This window comes from Tamandua tetradactyla, chromosome 23, assembly GCF_023851605.1.
Source record: "Tamandua tetradactyla isolate mTamTet1 chromosome 23, mTamTet1.pri, whole genome shotgun sequence".
NCBI lineage: Eukaryota > Metazoa > Chordata > Mammalia > Pilosa > Myrmecophagidae > Tamandua > Tamandua tetradactyla.
The window spans coordinates 54,451,908-54,462,820 of NC_135349.1; the positions used below are offsets into that span (position 1 = coordinate 54,451,908).

Below are 10,913 nucleotides of genomic sequence, written 5' to 3' on the forward strand. Positions count from 1 at the left end.
CTCGGAGTCTCGAACGCCCCCCTCCGATGAGGCTGGGACTCGCACGCTTGCCGCCGTCGGGGCGGGGGTCGCAGCCCCTCCCCGGGGGCGGTGGTCGGGTGACGTCATTGTCTTCTTAAGACCCCCGCCTCCGTCCTGACCCCCACACTCGGCCCGCCCCTGCGAATCCCTCTGGACTCTTAGGTGAGTTTGGAGAAGCTTTTGAGGTGGGGTGGGGGAAACGTCTGCAGGAGCCGGACCAGGGGTGGCGGCGGCGCGGTCGGGGGCCGCGTGGGGGGCCGTAGGCCCCATGTGGGCCTACGCGAGCCCGGCCGGGGGTCTGCGCCGCAGTCGGCGTGCCAGGTGGGCTCCTTCTGCGGCTCGGGAAGGGTTAAACGCCCTTCCTCCCCTCCCCCGGGACAAAGGCACCGAAACCCCGGGCGCCCCTCCCCCACCTGCGCGGACTCTCGGGGGCGGGGCGCCCCTCCCCCCCGCACCTGCGGGAGAGGACCTTGCCGCCAGCGCCATCAAACCCCTGGGGACGGGCGGCCCCCAGGCTAGGGGCTGCGAGGGGCGGGGGCGGGGGCTGGGGCACCCTTATTTGCGCCGCCTTGGAAGGAAAATAGGGACCGAGAGCAGGCGTGGTCCTTCGGCCTGAGCTGAGCCTGGAAGGGGTGGAAGGGAAGGGGCGAGGGCAGCGGCCACTGGGGGCCCGGGAGCCTGAGCCGCCAGAGGAGATTCCGGGTCCCTGCTGGGCGGGCGCTGAGTTCAGACCCTACACGTGTGGGGAGAACTTGGGGCCACAGGAAACCCCAGCAGGGCCCTGAACCCCAGCAGTTGATCTGCCGGGTCACCCCCAAAGGACAATTAAAAATGTGAAGGGGGACAGGTGGCTGGCCCGGGCAGGAGGAGGGGGCAGGTGTGGGGAGGTGGAGGAGCTGGCTCACTGGCCTCACTCCCGGGGTTGAGCTCCTTTTAGGGCAGCTGTGACCACCGAGGCCACTGGCATGGCATTTGAGGAATCAAAGGACAGGGAAATGCCCCCAGCCTTGAGGGGTTGCCTTTGGGAAGAGCAGAAAGGCGGGTCTGGGACGCTGCGGTAGCCTTGGGGGAGAAACGCTTTTGGATCTGAAGATTAGTGCTTTTTTTCTTCCGCCTTTCGGGCTGCCTAGGATTGGTGGGGGCTGGGCAGGACGTGCACCTGGGAAGGAGGTGGCCCCAGGAGGGTGGGACCGGCAAGCTTGGGGGGAGAGAACATCTTGAGAACAAGCTGGTAGCCATGCCCAGGGCCCTTGGTGCCGGTTGGGGTGCGGGGTTGGTGGTGAGGTGGAGGCGGGAGGACACTCGGAGCCTTGGTGTTGCACCCGAGACTCCAGCTGAGGCCAGTCGGCCATCGGTGCACCCGGCCAAAGCCACCTGCTGGCTGCACTGTCCTCTTGTGCCCGCTATTGCCACTTTGCTACTTGATGAAACATCGTCAAAGCAGTGGGGCCTGGGGCCCAGTGATAACTCACTATCTCGCGTGCTGATCTGCCGTCTAAGCCAGCTTCGGTTGCATAACTAGGAAGGAAAATAAATGCCGCAGGGTGCAGTGGCCGCTCTGCCCTTGAGAAGCTGAGCCTTAGAGCGTTCCTCGCCTGGGTTACAGGGTGCAGTGTCTCTGCTCCCAGGGGAAATGTTCTTGCGCGTCCAGTGCCTGGTAGCAGAGGCACGGGGCGTGGGGTTAGCCCTGAAGGGGCGGGAGCGGGGAGTGGGGGGTCCGGGCCAACCCCTCTTAACTCTGCTCTGCCTCTGTCCCCAGCTGCCCTCTGTCTTGCCATGGCCTCGGTGGGTCTGCAGATCCTGGGAATCATCCTGACACTGCTCGGCTGGGTGAATGCCCTGGTGTCCTGCGCCCTGCCTCTCTGGAAGGTGACGGCCTTCATCGGGAACAGCATCGTGGTGGCCCAGGTGGTGTGGGAGGGGCTGTGGATGTCGTGTGTGGTGCAGAGCACCGGCCAGATGCAGTGCAAGGTGTACGACTCGCTGCTGGCGCTGCCCCAGGACCTGCAGGCCGCCCGTGCCCTCTGCGTCGTCGCCCTCCTGCTGGCCCTGCTCGGCCTGCTGGTCTACCTTGCCGGGGCCAAGTGCACCACCTGCATGGAGGACGAGGACTCCAAGGCCCGCCTGGTGCTCACCTCCGGGGTCATCTTCGTCCTTGCGGGGGCCCTGGTGCTTGTCCCTGTCTGCTGGACCGCCCACACCATCATCCGCGACTTCTACAACCCCCTGGTGGCCGAGGCCCAGAAGCGGGAGCTGGGGGCGTCCCTCTACCTGGGCTGGGCGGCAGCTGCCCTGCTCATGCTGGGCGGGGGACTGCTGTGCTGCACGTGCCCCTCGGGGGGCTCCCGGGCCTCCAGCCATTACACGGCCCGCTACTCGGTGCCCACCCCGCATGGTACCTCTCGGGGGCCCTCCGAGTACCCCACCAAGAATTACGTCTGAGGAGGGTGGGGGCGCCTTCCCCTTGGAGCTGGGGCCAGCCAGGAGATGGGGATACTTAACGGCCTTGGGGTTGGGTGTTTTTTGTATTTTTTTGTGTTTGCTTCTTTGCAGTTTTAATCGTGTTTGTTTTTACCCGTTGGATAAGTGAGCCCAGATGACTCAGATTTCCCACCCTGGGTTCTGCTGCTGGTGTCTCACCTTTGGAGGATGCAGCCAAAAAGGTGCTGTTTTGGAGTTTCTAGATCTCCCGCCCTCCTCTAAACCTCAGAGGCAGAAACCTGGAGCTGCCGGCCCGTGTGAAGGGGCTGCTTTCTTTAACAACAAGATGCCTGTCCCTAGACAAGCTGCTGCTGGAGGAGCTTCCCTGGCCCTGCAGGGGCACCCTTCTCCCGGGGCAGGCCTCTGGGGCCTCCCAGAGCTTCTCGAGCCTCTTAGCATCTTCAGGAGCAGCAGACAAGTTACCAAAGAACCCCCACCTCCGCGCCCCTCACCTGGTTCCTACATCCTGGGGTCACGCCCCCTCCTGGAGTCCCCACTGTGCAGCAGACCCTGATGCTTTCACCTCCAGCCACCCCCACCCCTGCCCACTGCACGTCTCTGCCTGTGCCCCACCCCAAGCTCACTAAACATTTTACTAAATAAAGAGTGTTTTGTTACGGCCCTTGGTGTCGCTGGGGGGCTGCTGAGTGTCTAGCCGGCCTGAGCCCATGACTGCTGCCAGTTGTCACCCTCTTTGCTGCTTCTGTCCCGGGCACAGGCCCCAGAGCCCATGAGGCCTGGATGTGGTTTGCCTGGAGCAGCCCCGGCCTGCTGTCCCCGAGGGGGGCACCCGGTCCTCCCTGCCTAGCAGCTGCTACACATATTGGAGGGAGCCAAGTTGCTGATGATTTTTTTATTCCCAACTCGAGGTGGGGGTGGAAAGTGAGCAGAGGGTGCTCTGGATGCTGGCAGTGGCCTGGCCAGGGGGCCCCGTGCTCCAGGGTGGCGAGCTGAGAAGCCATGGCCCCTGGTGTGGCCAGGTTCCAGGGGTGGGGGGACTGCAGGGGGCGGGGGGCATCTGCACAGAGAACCCACAGCCTTGGGCTTCTGGAAAGGGGGGTTTGCCCGGGGGTAGGGGCAAGGCGAGGGCTCGAGCAGGGTGTCCGGGCAGGCCTGGAGGAGGTGGGGGGCTCGGCCCCGGCCTCACACATAGTCCCTCTTGTCCAGCCCGGACGCGCCCGAGCGAGAGGGGATGGAGTAGCCCAGCCGCGGGCCCCGGGGCCGGGGGGCCTGCGGCGGGGGGCACGTGCAGCACAGCAGCCCCCCGCCCAGCATGAGCAGGGCAGCTGCCGCCCAGCCCAGGTAGAGGGACGCCCCCAGCTCCCGCTTGAGGGCCTCGGCCACCAGGGGGTTGTAGAAGTCCTGGATGATGGCGTGCGCCGTCCAGCAGACGGGAACGAGCACCAGGATGCCCGCCAGGACCAGGAGAATGCCCGCGGTGAGCACGATGCGGGCCTTGGCAGCCTCGTCCTCCACGCAGGTGGTGCACTGGGCGCCCGTGATGGCCACCAGCAGGCCGAGCAGGGCCAGCAGGAGGGCGACGACGCAGAGGGCGCGGGCGGCCTGCAGGTCCTGGGGCAGCGCCAGCAGCGAGTCGTACACCTTGCACTGCATCTGGCCGGTGCTCTGCACCACACACGACATCCACAGCCCCTCCCACACCACCTGGGCCACCACGATGCTGTTCCCGATGAAGGCCGTCACCTTCCAGAGGGGCAGGGCGCAGGACACCAGGGTCCCCAGCCAGCCCAGCACGGCCAGGGTCATGCCCAGCAGTTCCAGGCCAGCCGAAGCCATCTGTCCTCTGGGTTAGGTCTCCTGGGCGGCGCTGGGCACGTGGGGGGTGGACGCTCGGTGCCCGGCAGGAGGGGGAGAAGGTCCGACAGTGTCCGCAGTCCAGGACGGTCGTCACATCTGGGGGTCCCCTCTCCACGCCTCCCCTCTCACAGGAGTGTCTCGGGCCCTCGCTGCACGCCCACTGACCTCACGGTCCTGGAGGCTAAGGACGGGCCTCCCCCGGGGGCCCCGGGGCCCATCAGCGGCCCAGTGGCTGCCGCAGCCTCGGCCGACGACCCACCACGTCCCGGACGCCGCGGGGCTCTGGCTGGGCTCTCGCTGAACCGCAGGTGCCACCTGGGGACAGAGGACTCACAGCTGGCAGGCGGAGTTTTAAGGCTGAGGGAGGGGAGCAGGGAGGCTGCGACCGGGGAAACCACGGGGACGGGGAGGGGCGGGCTCAGGCTGCCATGGGCGGGGAGGGGGGGGCCAGGGAGGGGAGACATACTGTGGCCAGGAGGGGATGGGGAGGAAGCCACCTCGGCACGGTGGTAGCTCCCGGGACTGAGGCTGCGGGGTGACGGAAGCCAGGGGAGACAGTCACAAAATAACGGGCTTGGGCTCGAGGTGCTCCGTCCCCCGGAGCCTGCCTCCTCTCCCACCGCCAGTTTGCTCGGCCCCCACGGCCCCCTCTTTCTTGATGCAAATGCCCCCCAGCCGCCCCGGAGCCACGCTCCCCGCCCGGCCCCTACCGGGACTCTCCGGAACCCGATCTGTCTCCAGCCTCAGCCCAGGAGCCCTGGCAGCTCCCAAGGGAGGGGCCCCGCCTGCACCGTTCCCGGGGCAACAGGTGCCCGGCGCCCAGCTCGGGTGGCATTGCCCAGGCAACGGCCTAGAAAACTAACCCCCCCCCACTTCTACCTCGGCTCAGGTGTGCCCTCCCCCCCCTGCTGAAACTGGGGGGCCTGGCTGTGCTGAAGGCCCCTGGGGGCCAGGGGATAGAGAGCCTGTTGTGGGAGGGGGTGGGGCACAGGCACACGGGCCTGGGGGGTACAGGAAACTGGGGGAGCTGCGGCCCAGGACCCGGCTCTCTTCTGTGGGAAATAAGTGGCCGGCCAGGCTGTGTCACTATGGAGGTGGGCGTGAGGGGAGGCGGGTAAAACCTCCCTCCCCAGCCCATGACTCTCCCCCCACCTCCAGGGAGCACCCTGAGAGTCATGCAGACCAAGGCACAAATCCTGCTCCCACCCGGCACACCCTCCTTAGGTGAGAGACCTCACGGGACCCCTGGAATCTGACCCACAGCCAAGCGCCCCTCCTCTCAGGGGGTTCCTGGATTCCGAGTCCCTCTGTGGGCCCTCTCTGGCTAGCAACTCCTGCCACCCCTCATTTGAGGTAGAAGTGGGGGGGGGGGTTGCCCATCTTCTTTCCAAGAGGCTGGAGGATTCTCAAGAGCACAGGGTGAGCCCTGGCTTCGGCGGCCCCTCACTTGCATCCTCTCCTGGGAAAGGTCAGCCCGGAGAGGTGACTCCAGGAGGGCCCAGGAGGCAGGCCCGCGTCCCACCCTGCCCTGCTCAGCACGTCCACCCCTCATCCCCCTCCATCCTCCCCACCCCCACACAGGTCTCTGGTGGGCCCACCCTACAGGGGGCTGGGGACACCCTCGCTGGGTGCCAACCGGGGGGGGGGGCACATTGCGACATGGAAAGGGCTTTAGCTTTTACTTTTTTGGAGATTTCTGGATCTTGTCAGTTTTACGAAAGGGTCTGTGACCCAAAACAGCTGGAGGACTCGCCTCCTCCTGAGATGCGGCAGGGGCCCTTACCGGCCTTTGGTGCCTCCCCACGGGCTCTGGGCAGGGGCTCCCGGGGGCCCAGGAGGCGGAGATGGAGGAGTATAGGGTGGGCTCTGCAGTGGGGGGTCCCGGGCAGCCCCGAGGCTCTACTGCAGCTGGAGGACAGCGAAGAGGCCGTCCACAGCTCCTCCAGGCCCGGGGCCTCAGACTGCAGCGCCCAGAGGCCTGGGCGGGTGGGGGTGGCTGAGAGGAGGACAGAGGGAGGCCAGCCCAGCAGGGGCTCCCGCTCAGCCTCCAGGAATCCGGCCGCACAGGTTTGGGCAGGTGTCTCCCAGCGGCACAGGCCCGGGTCTCTGGTGGCCTCCCCCTCCTTTCCCCTCCCCCCTCCCTGCTGCCCACCCCCCAGGGGGTGGGGGCTTCCATCCTTCCCCATCCTCTCGCTTTGGGCCCAGGATGACCAAGTTGGGGCCTGCCTGCAGAGCCCTTCCTTCCCGGGGCAGCTGCAAGCTCCAAACCCCACAACCCCTCAGGAAAGGGGCTGGGCGGGGGGATGGGGGTTGGGGGGCACATGCACTGAAAGGGCCTGAGGGGACCCCACTTTTAGGCCCCAGTTCCCCTTTGGCCCAGTGTGTGCCAGCAAAGAGGGGATTCCTGCACTGCCCAGGGCTGCTGGCCATATGGGAGATGGGTGCCGGGCACAGACCCCCACCCAGCGCCCAATCCCGCCGGCTTCAGTTCCCTCCCACCCTAAGGTTCCTCTGATCCTCCTGTGAAGACAAAGCACCTCCCCCGAGGCCAGGGGAAAGGGGAGGGGAAGCAGACAGGAGCCGGCTGCCCGATGGCAGGGACGCACCCCCACCGGAGGCCTCTCCCAGGGCGGGCCCCTCTCTTGGGCCTGCTGGTCTACCCCGATCCACAGGAGCCTGGGCGCCAAAGGGTTAAGGTTGGGGCCCGCTGGGGACTGCCGGTGTTCTAGGGGGTTGGGCCCACCCCGGGCGTAGTTACCATCTCAATGGCCGGGAATGTTCAACTGCCTCCATCCCGAGAACCTTCTGGGCTCTGGGACGCGGAGGGGGAAGGAGCAGCCGGCGCTCAGCTAGGTGAGTGGGCCGGCTAGCACTAGTCCCACTGCCACCTTGCGCCCTTCAGAGGGGCACAGGACCCCAGACAGAGGGGGAAAACGAGGGGCCACCCAGAGCCCCGGCACTGGGACAGGTGGGGATGCCAAGGGCCCAAGGCCAGCCTCACCCCCACTTCCCAGGAGTCCCAGGCCTCAGTTAACGCACAAGCTGAGAAGCAGCGACCGCCCCAGATCCCCATAGCTGAGGGTGTTTCCCGGCTCCCTGCTACAGGCCCAGAGCTCAGGGAGCTCCAGTGAAATGCAGGAGGCAAAGGCGAGGCTGGCTGCAAAGCCTGCCCAGGCCCGCAGGCCGAGCTCCCAGGGGGTGAGCAGGCCTCTTGGGGCCCCCTTTCTGGCAGGCAGCACGACTGAGGGCCCTTCCTGCCTTCCCTCCCCCAAATTCCCTCGAGGCCCGGGGCCAGGAAGCTCCTGCAGTGACAGTGCTGGACCTAATCACACCGAGCCAGGGCCTCCTGGCTGTAAAACAGAGAACAGAGGGTCCTCAGCCCAGGCGCCACAGTTACCCTCCTAGGCTGTGGATGCTCCCGGCACTCCAGGGGTCCCCTAGGGACAGGCTCTGGACAAGGTACCATGTCAAGGGCAGAAGAGCTGTTGGCTGGTGCATGAGGGGCAGCATTAACCTTACCAGCTGCCCTGATGGACAACTTCCAAGCCAGCTGCAATTACCACTCTGGAATGTCCTCTGAGGCTGGGGTAGGCGCAGGCATCAGCCTAACCTTCTCTACTTTGAGTACACAGTCAGGACAACCAGTTCAACAAGCTGGACCCTCGACCTTGGGGTCCACCCCTACAATCTTGTGTGATCCTAAGAAAGAGAGGCTAAGCCTACTTATAACTATGCCTAAGAGTCACCCACAGAGCCTCTTTGGTTGCTCAGATGTGGCCTCTCTCCCTAAGCCAACTTGGCAGGGGAACTCACTGCCCTCCCCCTGCACTCCCTCTCCTCACGTGGGACATGACTCCCAGAGGTGAAAATCTCCCTGGCAATGTGGGACAGGACTCCCAGGATGAGCAGGGACCCAGTATCATGGGATCGAGAAAGCCTACTTATGCAAAAGGGGGAAGAAAGAAATGAGACAAAATAAAGTGTCAGTGACTGAGAGATTTCAGAGTTGAGAGGTTATCCTGGAGGCTATTCTTACCCATGATATAGATATCCCTTTTTAGTTTGTGGTGTATTGGAGTGGCCGGAGGGAAGTACCTGTGTTCCAGTAGCTAGTTCTTGAAGATGATTGTGTAACTATGTATCTTCTACACTGTGACCGTGTGATTGCCAAAGCCTTGCGGCTGATGCTCCCTTAATCCAGGGTATGGACAGAAGAGTAAAAAAAGGACAAAAAATAATTAAACAATAGGGGAGAATATGGGGTAAAAAAATAATTGGATAAGTTGCAATCGTAGTGGTCAGTAAGAGGGAGAGGTAAGGGATATGGGATGTATGTATGGGGTTTTTCTTTTGTCTTTTTTCTGGAGTGATGTAAATGTTCTAAAAATGATCATGGTGTTGATTACACAACTATATGATGATATCACAAGCCACTCATATACTGTGGATGGACTGTATGCTGCAAGAAGATATCTCAATAAAAATATTAAAACATAAAAAAAAAAAAAGAGTACACAGTCACTGCTTCCTTCCTATTTACTGTGCAACTCCCAGCTGAGAGGGAAGGACCCACCAGGTAAAGGGAGGCAGATGCAGTCGGCAAGTCAAACCCCACCGGGACATGCCACACTTCAACACTCGTTGGATTCCCTTCTGTGCCTGGGACAGCTTCATGAAGCTCTAACATCCTGGGTTCCTGCTTGAGGAGCCAGGGGCACCCAGGACTCGGGATCGGGGCCTAAAACCCAGCAGGCCCTGGGAGGACAGCCTGGGGGTGGGCCAGCCCCACAGATATGGGGACCCTGCCTGGAGTGGGCTGAAGACCGCCCGCCCCCCCCAAACAGACGTCCCAGTTCTCATCCCCGGAACCTGTGAACATGATCCTCTTTGAATAAAGGTCTTTGCAGATGCAATTAAGGATCTCAAAAGGTCACCCTGATTTAGGGTGGGCCATAAACCCAATGCCAGCTGTCCCCATAAGAAACCCAGAAGAGACAGTAAAAGGAAGGTCAATATAAAAACAGGAGCACAGAAAGGACGGATGTGGCCCCAAGTTAAGGAACACCTGGAGCCACCAACCTCCGGAAGGTCCTCCCTGAGAGAGGGCAGTTCTGTTGGGCTAAGCTGCCCAGTTGGTGGTAAACTGAAGAAACAGCCCAGGAAATACAGAGGTCGCCCTCCTGGCCAGTGGGGTGGGGCCCGGCCCGGCTCCTGGGTCCCCTGGTCCCTGGGTGTGGCCTGCTGCTGGAAGAGGCCACTGAGAGGAGACATCCGCCTGGTTACCTGAGCCGGGTCACCTGAAGAACAAAGAGAACTTTATTCTGAGTCCTTCAGGCTGCCGGGAACCACGTGGAAAAGATCTGGAGCACAGGAGTTTCCTTTCTGATCACCGTGGGAGCTCTACTGTCCCTCTCCTGTCGTGGGATGACGTGACAGGCGCGTGACCCTCCCGCTGGCGCCAAGTATCGGCCATCCATTACCCGCTGCTGTGCTGGCGGCGGCTGCCGGCTCCATCCCGTCGGAAAGTGTGACATCTCCAGGCCGGGGACCGGGCCAGCACCTGCGCGACGCCGCGCACACTCGAGCTGAGGCAGCCGAGCTTTGGTCCTGCAGGGGAAAGGGGACGACTCCGCTAAAGCACCCTACACTGCTGCTCTCACCTCCCGGGGCTGCAGGCTGCCGGGCCCCGCCTGACAGCCACCTCCTCCACACCGGCCCAGGGCACGGCTTCCCGTCCCCCACGTCCCGCAGGGGCCCGGCGGCGGGGCGGCGGGGCGAAGGCGAGCACTCACGTCGGGGACGGCGGCCCCGGGCGGGCCGTGCGGTCAGCAGGGCGGCGACAGGCACCAGGGTGGCGGCGGCGGGGCCGGGGGGAAGGCGGGCGGCGGCGGCAGCAGCGCTGCGGGCGAGGGGCGCGCGGGCAGCGGCGGCAGCGGCTGCGGGGGCGGCTCGGCGAGCAGGGGCGGGCGGCCGCGGGCGCCCACGGGCTCGGGCGCGGCTGCCAGGACGGCGGCGGGCAGCGGCGGCAGCGGCAGGTGCGCGGGCGGCGGCGCGGGGGCGGGCAGGCGCGGCAGGCCCTGTTGGGCGAGCGCGGCGGCGGGCGGCGGGGCGGCGCAGGCGGCGGGCGGCAGCTCGGGCAGCGCCAGATACGCGCCGGGGCCCCAGGATGCCAGCGCCTCGGGCCGCCGCGGGAGCGCGGGCAGCGGGGGCAGCTCGGCCAGGGCGAGCGCCGCGGGCGGCGGCTGGGGCGCGGGGCCCAGCCCGGACGGGAGGCCCGGCAGCGGCAGGTGCGGCGGCGCGAGCGGCCGGCCCAGGCTCGCGGGGGCGCGGGCGAGCCGCGGGGACGAGCGCGGGGGGGGCACCCGCGCCGCCAGCTTGTCCGGACCCCGCGCGCGCCCGCCGCCGCTGCCGCTGCCTCAATCCACCGGCGCGAAACGCGCCGCGGCTCCGACCGACCCAGCCAATCGGGGGCGCCCTCCGCTGCGCGCTAGCCAATCAGAGGCCGGTGCGCTTGCGGCCTCTCGCGTCGCTCCGCCGGCCTGCAAGAGCCAGCCAGGACACCCAATGAGGGGCAGCGGCGCGCTCAGGCAAGG

General features: G+C 65.1%; 2 protein-coding genes across 2 annotated transcripts; one reads left to right on the top strand and one right to left on the bottom strand.

Annotated features, from left to right (window-relative positions):
* The first annotated feature begins 36 nt into the window (after nt 1–36).
* CLDN6 (claudin 6) lies at nt 37–3,123 on the top strand. Its single transcript, XM_077140340.1, has 2 exons — nt 37–183; nt 1,781–3,123. Exon 2 carries the CDS (start codon nt 1,798–1,800, stop codon nt 2,461–2,463), a length of 666 nt encoding a protein of 221 aa, XP_076996455.1. The 5' UTR covers nt 37–183; nt 1,781–1,797; the 3' UTR covers nt 2,464–3,123.
* Nucleotides 3,124–3,348: 225 nt separating this feature from the next.
* CLDN9 (claudin 9) lies at nt 3,349–10,191 on the bottom strand. Its single transcript, XM_077142047.1, has 2 exons — nt 10,113–10,191; nt 3,349–9,927 (listed from the first exon to the last, which is right to left on the bottom strand). The coding sequence occupies exon 2, from the start codon at nt 4,297–4,299 to the stop codon at nt 3,646–3,648; it is 654 nt and encodes a 217-aa protein (XP_076998162.1). The 5' UTR covers nt 4,300–9,927; nt 10,113–10,191; the 3' UTR covers nt 3,349–3,645.
* Between the last annotated feature and the right edge of the window lie 722 nt (nt 10,192–10,913).

Excerpts from the sequence above, each read along its gene's own strand:
- CLDN6 (XM_077140340.1), top strand. The coding sequence starts at position 1,798 with ATGGCCTCGGTGGGTCTGCAGATCCTGGGAATCATCCTGACACTGCTC.
- CLDN9 (XM_077142047.1), bottom strand. The coding sequence starts at position 4,299 with ATGGCTTCGGCTGGCCTGGAACTGCTGGGCATGACCCTGGCCGTGCTG.